The 13,667-nt window shown below is 40.5% G+C and overlaps 1 protein-coding gene across 3 annotated transcripts in view; it reads right to left on the bottom strand.

Moving 5' to 3' along the window:
- Nucleotides 1-223: 223 nt before the first annotated feature.
- Nucleotides 224-13,667, bottom strand: part of PLPPR1 (phospholipid phosphatase related 1) — a 183,050-nt gene continuing 169,606 nt past the window's right edge. For 2 of the 3 annotated variants that reach the window (XM_065947184.1, XM_065947187.1), the window contains exons 6-8: nucleotides 9,981-10,157; nucleotides 6,983-7,114; nucleotides 224-1,105 (exon numbers count right to left, since the gene is read on the bottom strand). In XM_065947184.1, the coding sequence (XP_065803256.1) occupies nucleotides 1,073-1,105; nucleotides 6,983-7,114; nucleotides 9,981-10,157 (342 nt within the window). In that variant the 3' untranslated portion in view covers nucleotides 224-1,072. The remainder of the gene's footprint in view (nucleotides 1,106-6,982; nucleotides 7,115-9,980; nucleotides 10,158-13,667) is intronic. The other variant, XM_065947188.1, reaches the window with a different exon arrangement.

Below are 13,667 nucleotides of genomic sequence, written 5' to 3'. Positions count from 1 at the left end.
TGAATAACTTTTTTCTTTAGAAAAAAAAATATGTACAAAAAAATCTCAGAAGAACCAACATGGAAGTGTTGAGAAAACATTCTGATAGATACAGACAAGGGAGCTCCTGCTCTCAAGGAAGTTACACATTAGTTATTACCATGCTAGAAAAATGAGATGCAGTTAAAATTCTAGAACAATTAAAAGTCCCAAAGTCAAGCTGTTGCTTTGGGGCTCTAGGTTGTAGATGCTCTGATACCCTCTCTGTAAAATAATACTGTGCAAACTGTAAAATATTCATTTTCATATAAAGTCCATACAATATGATATACAAAACTGAGTTGACAGGGGATGCTGGTACTGGCTGGATTTTGGGAAAGAAGGCTACAGTGTTACCTGCCAACCCAAGGGCATCTTACAGAAAGATCTTGAATTTCTTAACCAGGAGAGGCCATTACGTAAGGATCATACCAACATCCTCAAAACCAGAATTTCCTACTATTGCTTGTGTAACTTAGGTGATTTTTCTCTTATTAATATGTTACTTTAACTTGGGATGCAATCACATGTTAAGAAGTCAATATAAAGTTCTTTTTCAAAGTAATACTTCTTTCTACACAACTAATTTTGAGATTTACCATTAACCAACATTGTTTACCCTGCAACTCAAAAGTTAAGTTTTTTTTTTAAATTCAAAAATTCTGGAGGAGGCAGCAACTGTGATAATAAAAGATTAAAGTGAATTATTTCATTTCAGTGTCTATAAAACTGATAAAAGAAGGTTTGTGTACAAATATCACAAAACAACATCAATCATTGAATAAATGTGGTTCTTCAATGCACACCTGAACAAGAAGAAAACTTTGTTTAAAATTCTGGCATAAATATATTAAAGCTGACCAAAAAAAAAAAAAAAAAAAAATCAGGGCAAGCTACATCACTTCCTCATACAAAAAATGTACAAAACATTAGCCTCTAACTAGATAAACATAATACTTGTCTTCACAGTTTGATATCAAGTAACTGTGTCTTGAAGTATCGAATTGGAGGGTGATCAAAAAAAAAAAAAACAGCTTGTGACACGTCAGCCGTTTCAGGTAACTTCGGTCATGGAGGCAGAGTGATTCTGCGAACATAAGCAGATACAATCTTAGTTGACTCATGTACACACTCTCACTTCCCTCAATATCCCCTTGATTCCTGTCTCAGGTTCACAGTCTGTTCCTGCTCCCTGACGTGCGTTTCCAAGGCCCCTCAACTTTTTACCTCTTCTATTAAACCTTCCCTGATTTTTTCAACCAAAATAAACTCATCTGTCTTGTATTATACTTAATTATATTCTATGAAACATTTGACGATCTCAAAGTAGTTTTAGCTGCATCCTACATTTTTTTTTTTAGTGTTGTGGTTTTAATTTTGAACATTTCTAATCTTTGAAAAATTTCCATATGATGTATTCTGAGCCATGAATTTTTCAGAGCGGTGAGTTTAATGTTTTCAAATGCATAGCGGTTTTGGTTTAAGGTATCTTTGAATTTCTGGAGCATGGCATCTGTGTGATCTATTGAATAGATTTATTTTTTTTACACAAATTTTTTTAAATTATGAAAATATAACACTGAATGCTTTTAAAGTTTCTTGATTGGCATTATAGTCTTAAATGTAGTTTGTTTTAAATGTTTGTGTTTTGAGGATTATATATTGACTTAGATGAACCTTATTAACTTTTTACTATATTTTGTTTGCTTATTACTGAAGAAAGTGTTAGAATTTATGATTGCCATCTTATCCACTTTTCCTTGTAGCTCTGTTAATTTTTGTTTATGTGCTTTGTTCATAATAACCCTAATCTCTTGTTTTATATAACATTTATAATCCCACCTTTTTTCAGGCCCAAGGCTTTCTCTTTTGTTTGAACTTAAATTCCCAGTTTATGGTACTGATAATACCTTAAGAAATGGTGACTTTAGAGCTAATCGATTATTATGGGTTCCAGATTCCTGTTTGTTTTTAGGACATTAGAGAATCATATTCTTGAGAGGGCAAACGTGAATTTTAGAAACTGAATATTCCATATTTCTCAAGGTACTTTTATCTACCATATTTGTGAAAACTGAGGTTTTTGCATTTCTTGCTATAATGTGAAAAAGTTATGCTTTTGCTTTTATAGTATGCTTCCTTAAAAAAAAAACTTTCATCAATAGCTTGGTCATTTATATGTTTTTAAGATTTCATTTAAGAGTGAATGGTAAAGATAAAGTTGTTCAACAGCCTAAGATAACTAACTTGGTGACTTTGTACAGATTTCTTTAACTCTCCAAGTCTTTTTTTTTCTTTCCTATTTATGATATGAAGTCTATAAGCATTAGAATTCCTGTGGGATGATTTTCTTATATGGGTTTTCAACCCAGAATGGCTGAATCAGAATCTCCTGGAATAAGGTCATAAGCATGTGGGTCCTGGAATAGAGTGGATCCTTTTGTTGTTACAGTTGTTAAAGAAAAATATAGCTCATCTCCCCCTTGCACACATCAGGAGACACAAGAGACTTCATACCATACAGTGAGTTAACACATTGGCTCCTCTCTCATTTCTTTGTTAATATAAACTGTGTTCAACAAGAACACATTTGCTCAACATTAAGCTTGATTTCGCAGGTGGAAATGGGCATGAGGCTGCAGGGCGAGGAGAGCTCGGAGCAGGTCTCCAGGATACAACTCTGTGGGGTTGCAAAATCACACTTTGGAAACTTGACCATTTTTGTTTCATTTGGATTCTACAGTTTTTTGTTTTTTTTTTTTTCATTTATTTTTATTAGTTGGAGGCTAATTACTTTACAATATTGTAGTGGGTTTTGTCATACATTGACATGAATCAGCCATGGATTTACAAGTATTCCCCACACAGGATTCTACAGTTTTTTACTTTCTGGTTTCTCTTTAGTCCTGGGGAAAGATTTTAGAGAATGTACTGTCTCAATCACAGAAGGCCAAGTATTTAAATTTGAGCTGATCGTTTAGAGGGGAAGAGAGAAGCAACCTGGGGCAGCCTGCAGCCCTGGGGCTCCGGGTGACAAAGGAGAAAGTATGTCTCGGGGGGACGAAAGGGAGGGTGAGGGGCTCCCTCCCCAGCGAGGCGGTCTTCTCCTTGAGGTGCTCAGAACGGCGGGATGGATTTCTCATGTGAGAATGTGTGCCCTAAAGAGAGGTTCATGTCTTCTCTCAGAGCTCCAGAGTCCTCCTCCTGGGAAGACCGCTCTATCCCCACAACTACAAAGGAGCAGCAGTTTCTAGTAGAAGCCATGGCCGCTGCTATTGCACGGGAAGCCTTGGCCTAGGGGGGAGAACACACGGCATGTTTGTTCTGGAAGAGCTGTGTTCAGTGTCGACTCTGCCGGGGCTGCGCACCTCAGCCCCCACACACTGGCCCCTGCAGCGTGCTTCCATATTCAGTGCTGAGAGCTGTAGATTTCAAAATGGAGTTTTCCTTTAACCTCAGGCTGTGTGGTGTAGAAAGCAAGCAGAGCCTTTAGAATTAGATGGGCCTGCGTCTTAATCTTTACTGAGTGACCTTCAGCGTATGACTTAAAATCTTTGTGCCTTACTTCATCTATAAAATAGAAGAATAAGGCCAATTGCAAGATTATGGTAAAGATTGAATGTGATAACTTGCACCATATGCTCATTTCCTTTTCTTGACCCACAAATAAAGGGTATGTCCTTCTAACCACCCACGTGGAAAGCAGATGCTTGGATATTGCACAAATGGCATGGAAGGCATTGCTTAAGAGGCAGAACTTTCCATCTGGCTTCCTGTAGCTTCATTGTGACCAGCCTGTAGAAGTCCCGTTCACCATTACTCATAAACTGTTTACTATGGAGGTTCAGATATTGACTGTAGTCCAATTTTGGGTTCTTGGTTTTGACTGAAGGGCCTAGTTCATATTTTGATTCTGGCTTGCATCTGTATTTATCTGACATTTATTTCACACCTAGTGAATGTCAGGAAATATGAAGAGTAAGAAGGACATGGTTCATAGGGTTTGTATCTTTAATCTCTTAGTTCCTGGGAGAGGCAGATATGAGGGCACTCCTGACATGAACTGTGAGGGGGGAATACACGTTGGACCCTGAGGGTCCTTCAGCCGAAGCCTGGTATTCACAAAAGGCCTCAAACTGTGTGCAGATGAGGTGATACACTTGGAAATAAAGACAGATGGACAGATTTCAAAAGTTCAGTGACTGCCTGTAGTGAATAATGATACATATATTTAAAGATTTTTAAAAACCTGTATTGTGGATTGGTCGGTTGTGTAGTCATGCCCTACTCTTTGCAGCCCCATAGACTGTAGCCCCTCAAGCTCCTCTGTGCATGGGATTCTCCAGGCAAGAATACTGGAGTGGGTTGCCATTTCCTTCTCCAGGGGATCTTCCTGACCCAGGGATTCAACTCATGTCTCTTAACTTCTTCTGCATTGGCAGGCAGATTCTTTACCACCACACCACCTGGAGGTCCCTATATCGCGAATATTGGGTTGTGAAACCTTTTATGGTACTTCATTTTTCAATGCAAGCAGAATCCCCCAAAACATGGCCTGGTTGCCTCTTGGTTTAGTCAACTACTACTGGTCCTGAGGGAGGAGAGAAGTCTGGAGAAGGCTTCAGACAGAAGGTGACACTTGAGCAGTGCTGAGGTGGAAAGAAGGTGCTCTTAGACCAGGACATTCAGGGCAAGGTCAACAGCATTTATAAGGACAGACTACATGTTTGTGGAACTTGGCAAACATTTCAGCTTGCTTTTTAAATTCACCTTTGTCACTAGTTGCTTCATCTCAAAAATAGAGGGAACCACTCTGACTTTGGGATTGTCCCTGGTGACTCAGACAGTAAAGCATCTGCCTACAATGTAGGTAGACCCGGGTTCAATCCCTGGGTTGGGAGGATCCCCTGGAGAAGGCAATGGCACCCCACTCCAGTACTCTTGCCTGGAAAATCCCATAGATGGAGGAGCCTGGTAGGCTACAGTCCATGGGGTCACAAAGAGTCGGACACAACTGAGCAATTTCCCTTCACTACTCTGACTTCATTGGGTTTAAGAACATAGTTAGAAGAAAAACTAGGGTTTTTCATTATAAGGTTTCATTATTTAGCTAATTTGTCACTCAGCATGCATTAACTGGCTATATATAAATAAACCAGTGACAAAATTTTCAACATGTTATTTCTAATTAGACAAAGTCAACATTTTCACCTTAATATAGGTGAAGGGAAAACAAAGCACTTGGCACTGGGTTTAATAGAGACTCCTAAATATTTTTTTCCCAAGGTGGAAATAGATTTTTTTTTCCTGGTTCATTAATAAAATTGGACTTCATTAAATGTGAAAAGAAATGGGATAGTTTCTCAGATGTCTGATAGTTAATAATCTTTAGTGAAATATTTTATACTGTATTGATAGGAAGTATCTGATAAGCCCAGTGGGAGGAGATTTGCTTTCCTCTTGTACTCTATAAAGATGATTTAGTAAGGAGATGCCAAATACCATAAGACTTCAAGGTAAACAGACTATTACAGAAAACAAACATTTTTAGCAGGACTCAGCTACATGAAAATAAAATCCCTATTTTATTGTTAGTTATCCCTGCTCTGTCTGCTCAAAGAACTATTCACCCCAACTCTCCCACTTGCTTGCTATGAGTCTTGGGTGAGTAATTTTATATTGCTATCTTCATATTCCTCTCTGTGAAATGGGAATTACACTACCAATTCAGTAAAAAAAAATATACCAATTCAGTTCAAAAAAATATATATTTGTAAAGCACTTAGCAATTGTCTCAGGCAAAAGTCAGGTTTTATACCATGTATCAGGGCTCATTTTGGCTGGCACATCTGTCTTTCGCTGCCTTACAATAAATTTTTTCTTCATTTGTGTCCACAGAACACTTTGTGCATCTGATTCAGCATGCCATATCATGATTATTCATTTATATACAGGGCTTCCCAGGTGGCAGAGTGGTAAAGAATCTACCTGCCAATGAAGGAGATGCCAGTCCTATCCCAGAGTCGGGAAGATCCTCTGGGGTAGGAAATGGCAACCCACTTCAGTATTCTTGCCTGGAGAACTCTATGGACAGAGGAGCTTGGCGGGCTACAGTCTATGGGGTCACAAAGAGTCCGGCACAACTGAGCATGCATGCATTTATATACACCTCTCCTGATTATCTGTATGTTCCTTGAGCATAAAGACTGTGTGGCTAGTTGTAGTCTTTATCTCTGGCAGGAAGCAAGGTCCTAAGGTAAACAAGGTCCTAATGTAAACAGTAAGTACTGTTGCATTGAATTTTTGATGGTCATCAAAAGAGATCCAAAAGGATATTTAGTTACCTTTTCTAATGTGCTTCTGGTTTACATCTATCATGGAATGTAACAAAGCATTTCTTTCTAAGTGTTGTCCTACATACTAAATTGAATTGGCCTCCCACAAGAGTTGGTCTAAGTTTCACAAGTGTGTTATTACATTGAAGGTCAAGATATCCTGAAGCAGCTGGGGTTTAAGTTAGACATTACTAAGAACCTCCTGAGGATTCATGATGCCTATGCCCTGAAAGGAATATGGGACTAATTGAGGGAAGCTGTGAAGTTTTTGAGGGCCTTTATGTCAGATTTTTATTGGTTTTTTTTTTTTTTTTTTTTTTTTTTTGATGTGGACCATTTTTAGGGTCTTTATTGAATTTGTTTCAATATTGTTTCTGTTTTATGTTTTGGTATTTCTGGCCATGAGAGGCACGGTGGGATCTTAGTTCCCTGACCAGGGATTGAACCCACACCTTCTGTATTGGAAGGCGAAGTCTTAACCACTGGATTGCCAGGGACGTCCCCAGATTTTCATTGTTGTTGGGTGGATTCAGCTGTGTCCTGTCTCCACTAGAGGAATGGTTAGCTGACTTCCCAGATAACGAGCCTGCAGCCTCCAGGTTCTGTCGGCTGAAACCACTTTACTGTACCTGTGCGCTTAAGGTTTCCAGGGGGCTTTCTACCCTCGGGAAAGCCATGAGGGGTACTCCACGGGGGTCCTCGGGCTTGGGCTTGGAAGGAGATCCTTGTGTTCCTTTAAAGTTATGGACCACACACATTCCCTGCGGGATGAGGGGAAAAAAGATTAGGGTCAGACTGCAGCCATCAATGCCTGGCTATCGCTGTGGGTGGCCGGCCTGCCCCTGAGAATGTCATTGCACAGTGACCTTTGAGCCAATGGGTAGGGACCATGGAAAGACCTGGGGCGTGAGCCAGGCTGTCTACTGCTGAGCACGTTTAGGGTGCTGAGGAAGCATCTGTTTGATCACCAGATGGCCAGGGATACTCAATCTACCCCCACTGAACTTGTTTCCTGACCTGTATAAATGGGGATAACACCTGCCTTGTAGATTTATACATTTAAAAGACATGACGCATGTAAACCATCTCAGAGTAACAGCTAACATTTACTGAGGGCCACTTATGTATCTGGCATTGTCCAAAGGGTTTTACCTAATTTCATTTGACCATTTGACTACTCAGCATTCTTATAAGGGAGGTGCTGTTATCCTCTCCAATTTAGATAAGGAGGTACAGAGAATTTAGATAACTTTCCCAAGGCTACATAAACTCCATAGCCTCTAAATCAGTCCACTGTAGGATTTGGCTTCTTAAGTGCCGAGTGAAGTCGCTCAGTTGTATCTGACTCTCTGCGACCCCATGGACTGTAGCCCACCAGGCTCCTCCATCCGTGGAGTTTTCTAGGCAAGAGTACTGGAGTGGGTTGCCATTTCCTTCTCCAGGGGATCTTCCTGACACAGGGATCGAACCCGGGTCTCCCACGTTGCAGGTAGAGGCTTTACTATCTAAGCCACCAGGGAAGCCCCTCAAAGGGGCTTTCATTGACATACAATTGATCCCTGAGTCATCTGTATTCTCTCCCCCTTTTAAGGAGCACCCTAGGGGAAATACCCTCTGAGAGATCAGTGTCTCAGGATCACTCGGCACCACTTTTGCGGCCGCTTCACAGAGAATGTGCGTTTAAGTCTCTCGTCTTAAAAAGAATTTTGAATTCAAGTGGAGCTTGCCAGTTAGTGTTCTGAGTAAACGTGAACATTTTCTGTGTGTGTCTGAGCAGGTAAAAGCGTTGGGGAACTCTGAGTTAGAAGTTGGGAGAGGCATATGTGCCTTTTGTATGTTGGGGAGGACATGTACGCAGAATCCCTGTATGGAAGGGATAGGACAAGGAGAAGTTATGTCACAGGCCTGTGAAATCCATCTACATGTGATGTTAGTCTCAACGGGTGCCTTGGACCAGAAAGGGCAGAATGGGAGGAAGTACAGCAGGCTGTGATGATTTCTGTCTGCTAGGAGAGGCTTGCTGAATGTTATTAGGAGACTGACTTCATCATGCGCAGCATCTTTAAGCCTAGTGATTTACTGTAAACCCTTCTGGGTATATTTTAAACCCTTGAATATATATATATATATATATATATATATATATATGCACACATATATACACACATATATATTTATATAAATTTATTTTTGGCTGTGCTTGGCCTTCATTGCTGCTCAGGCTTTTCTCTAGTTGTGACCAGTGGGGGCTGATCTTTAGTTGCGTTGTGCTGGCTTCCTACTGCAGTGGTTTATCTTGGTGCGGAGTACAGGTTCTAGGTGCTTGGGTTTCAGTAGTTGCAGCTCCTGGGCTCTAGAGCACAGGCTTAATAGTTGTAGTGCGCAGGCTTAGTTGCTCTGTGGTTTGTAGGATCTTCCCAGATCAGGGCTCAAACCCATGTTTCCTGCATTGGCAGGCAGTTCTTTACCACTGAGCCACCAAGGAAGCCCAGTCCTGGACTATATTTTTAAAAACTGTACCTCCATGGCATGTCCATGCAATGGAATATTACATAACAAGAGAAAGGAATTACTGATACAACATGGATGAATCACAAAATAATTATGCTGAATGAGGGAAGCCAGAAAAAAACACATATATTGTATAATTCTATTAACATTAAATCTTACAGTAACCTAATACAGAAAATCACTGGTTGCTTAGGAATGAGGAGGAGGGAAGGGTGGGAGAGAAAGAGGTATCTGAAGGTCAAAATTGATCATGTTATACAATTCCTGTACCATTTATTGTATGCCTAGCTTCCTTGGTGACTCAGATAGTTAAGAATCTGCCTGCAATGTAGGAGACCCATGTTCTATCCCTGGGTTGGGAAGATCCCCTGGAGAAAGAAATGGCAAACCACTCCAGTATTCTTGTCTGGAGAATTCCATGGACAGAGGAGCCTGGTGGACCACAGCCCATGGGATTGAAAAGAGTTGGATATGACTGAATGGCTAACACTTTTACTTTATCATACCTCAAATCTATAAAAATGAACCAAAACCCTTCTTCAGGGAGTGTTATGTGGTTGAGAAGCCACTTATAGCGGAAACAAGATGCCCAGGAGGCATGTTCAGATAATAACAGAGGTCCCCTGGGTGCGATTAGCTGAGGGTTTTCCTATTTCTGAGTGGGACTTGCAAATCTGGGCCAGAGTGGAGTTTCTTGAAATGCTGGAGAAGGAGCTGCCTGCTTCCATCAATACTTTGTCCTCTGTTGTTCCCCCAAGCGGCACTTAGCTTATGCTGCCAGTATGTCTCTAAGCAAGTATTTAAAGAATCATGACTTGAAGGTACACTAAATTTCTGCTAGTCTGCCCAGCCCCAGCCCCAAGGACAGGGTTGGAAGAAGTGGAGCAAGCCATCCTTCCTGGAGTGATCACACTCCTGGCCTGCAGAGGGACTATGCAGTCATATTTCTGAAAGCAAGGACGCAGGGTACTTGCTGAGTAACTGCAGCTCATTAGGTTGAGGCTGATGGAACCTGGACTGAGACCGTGGAGTCTGGGGAGCCTGACTTACCAGGATCTTGGGCAATGTTTCAGAGAGCACCAGAGGGGGGGAAAAAAGTAGAGGAAGCTGACCTACCAGAAACAGGGCGACCGCAGTGCCCAGGATGAAGCCCGCGATCACGTCAGAGCAGTGGTTCCGATACTCGGAGACCCGGTTGAGGCCCGTCAGGAAGGCTGTGCAGAGGGTCCCGAGGCACAGCACTGGCTTGGCCAGTCGGCTGCTCTTCGTCTTGATTGTGCTTGTGATGTACATCTAGGTGAGGACAGAGACCGGGAGTGACCGGCAGCCTCCGCACACGGTGCACATACACACGCACACGGACACACACCAACACACACAGACGAGCCCGCACCAAAGCATGAACGATGAATGAATGAACACTCATCTCAGTGCTTTATATTCTGGTGGGCGTGGGAACAGAATTACAGGGACATGAATGACTGCATAATCAGGTCCAGAGCATGCAGTTTTTATGCTACAAACTAAAGAATCACCTGGAATGTTAATAAACCCATATAAGAATCTCAGATGCCAGAAAATCTTCTATGAGGATTAATTTTATGAAGAAGACCAGGTAAGGGAGTAACAATACATTTCATTTTTTGTGTCCCCCATAATCCTAGCTATTTCTTCACACTTTCAATGAATATGAAAGCATTGACTTCCAAGCCAGTGTGTAACATAGATAGGTTTCAGTTGTGCTGGGAAGTTGATTCTCACGAATTGCTTGGGATGGCTGTGATCAGTTCTATTCATTCATTTACTTGAGCATGTTTTAAAATTTTCCATGTGGGCGTAAAAAAGGTTGGGAAGACCTGATGTTAGTAAATGATGATACAATTTTTGACACGTGAGACATACTCTGTTTTTATGACATTGTGAGGAGCTGAGTAAGACTTAAATATTTTACAGGCTCGGTTACCAAATATGTCCCTGGTGGCTTGGACTAAGCAAGATATGCCTCTTTGAAACACACACTTTGTCACACAAACTTTGGTAATGGTTGTAGGAAACCACTAGAGGGCGCAATTGATCTATTGTCTCTGTCTTAGTCTCATTCTGTCCAACTCTGCAACCCCATGGACTGTAGCCCACCAGGCTCCTCTATCCATGGGATTCTCCAGGCAAGAATACTGGAGTGGGCTGCTATTCCTTTCTCCAGGGGACGTTCCTGACCGAGGAACCAAACCCGGATCTCCGGCATTGCAGATTCTTTACCATCGGAACCACCAGGGAAACCTTAACACGTGTGCTGGATGAGTTTGTGACTCAGAAAAATAGTATGCCAATACTCAAGTTACAGTATAGTGTGATTGTATGGCCTGAACACCTATAAGTTCAAATAGATGCATTTTAAAATATTTTAGTGGAAACTTAATTTCCTAGGATGATCCTTCAGCATTGGTGTGAATACAGGAAGTTGGGATTTTCTCTATTATATGTAACACATACCCTACAAAAGTGTGGTTAGATCAGTTATATGAATTAGAGCATATCATCACACCATTCTGAGGCTGAGTAGGAAATGTTATTTAGCACATTATTGACCAAAGATGTATTAATATGTCTTTTGGTACTGAATGTTATTGACCAGAGACATAGTTGTTAGAGCTTAAAATTTATAGAGTTCATTACACAACTTATGATTATAATTATTATAACTTATAATATTTATCATGTTATGATAATTATCATTATCATTCACATTTTCCTCCATTCAGTTTTTGTTCCAATGCTGTGTATATTATAAACGCAAGTTTATTGCTGTAAAATTTTCAAAAATGATACATCGTGAAATTTTGAGTGAAGAAGAATTTTATGCAGATACTTTATCTGATTGTCTAAGCGGCATATATACTAAATGTGTCAAAAGATGATCTTCAGAATATAGTTCTGATTCAGACGGTGTGAATATTAGACCAACAAAAGACAAAAAAACCTTAGTGATCAATTCTGATATGGAAAGTGATAGATAAAACTCAAGGTGCTGGAGAAGACTTACAGGTGTGTCAGGTATAACTATTAAATGCAGTAACCCACCAAGTCTTAGTTAAATAGCAATTAATTTTTGGCTGGCCAAAATAAAAATCGCTGGCCATAAGTATTGGTTTTTGCAAAAATCCCCCAGTCAATAATGGGTTAAATTCTATATATATATGTTTAAATTTAGTGTTTTATGCTTCTATATTGTTTTTAAATTATAGCCTTTATAAATCTTATAAGATTACAAACTATTAAAAACATGGGCCTATAGTTCATTAGTATTCTTCACAGTATTAACTAGTACTTAGGAAATCCTTGTTGAGTAATTTCTGAAAGCACACATAATAGGCGCTCAGAAGATGTTTACATAATTGGAATCTTGTATCAGGGTTTATCTGATTATAGTCTGTCTGTGGGGCATGATTTGAATTGGATTATATCTGAATCCTTGAAAACACGTGCTCTACCAGCATATATTCTGAGTAAGATGGCTATACTTCTTTCTTCTCAAGAGAAATTTATATTTCACTTGATGAGGCAGTATCTTAGGATGAGTAACAGATTGGCTTTTGTAACGGTGTTGTAAAAATTGATTTTATACAACAATGACTTAAGTCTGATAAAAATACAGGAACGGGTGCAAGACCACATTGTTTCATATAACTTAGGTTCTAGATAAGTTCTAGATAGTCTAGGATAGCAATTGATACAATATTTTGAAAGCTGGAAATTATGCCAAATGCCTGAAAAGACCTTGTTTAAAAAATGCCTGGCATAGATTTTTTTTTTTTTTAGTGGGTGGGGAAAAGTCAAGAAACTTCATTGAGCTAAACTGGTCTGTTTTTAATTCAAGGCTACTGTATTGTTTACATTATGTTTCCTTAATGTGGGGGTAGCTGAAATCATTTTTGTCATGTATTCATTAAAGAGTAAATTTAAAAGAAATAGACTTATTTTGGAAAGTTGATCCTATAGATGTGATTCTATAAATTGGACACAAAAGAACCATTGTTCTAAAGAGACTATTCAGCAATTTCTTTTAAACTACACTAAATGGGCCAGACCTGGAGTCAGTCACCTTCACTCCTCCCTGAATTTAGGACAGTGTTTGGGACGATGGCATGGACATGCTTCCATCAGAAGCAGATGCAGTGGGCAGTGTGTCATTGGAAGGGAACGTGCTCCCGGGGGCTGGGCTGAAGGCTCATGGGGAGTTTCTAGGAAGACTGCAGAGCTTGAAAGTGGTCTTTGCTCTGCCTTCTCCTTACCTCACCTTTCACCCAAGAGTCTCTAGACTAGTAGTACCCTGAATATAAAGTAAGTTGAAGGAAAAGGGATGTTTTTAGCCAATAGTCAGTCATCCATAGGTAAATACACATGATATCCATCAGTGGAACATTTGCATTGATCTCTCTACTTCTACACATTCGGTTCTAAAGAAGCAGAGGTCAGGCAAAGGTGAAATGAGGTCATTTCTATGCGTGCTCAGTCACTTCAGTCATGTCTGACCCTTTGTGACCCTATAGACTATAGCCTGTCAGGCTCCTCTGTCCATGGGAATCTCCAGGCAAGAATACTGGAGTGGGTTGCCATGCCCTCCTCCAGGGGAGCTTCCCAACCGAGGGATTGAACCCGTGTCCCTTACGTCTCCTTCAGTGGCAGGCGGTTCTTTACCACTAGTGCCCCCTGGGAAGCCCTAGGTCATTTCCAAAGTGGGGCGGAATTAAAGAGCAGGAAATATAGACAGACACCATTTCTTCCATTTTAAGTTGTTAGACA

Source organism: Muntiacus reevesi, chromosome 10 (genome assembly GCF_963930625.1).
Source record: "Muntiacus reevesi chromosome 10, mMunRee1.1, whole genome shotgun sequence".
Lineage (NCBI taxonomy): Eukaryota > Metazoa > Chordata > Mammalia > Artiodactyla > Cervidae > Muntiacus > Muntiacus reevesi.
Note: the sequence above shows the minus strand (reverse complement) of the source record. Positions and strands in the feature narration are given on the sequence as shown.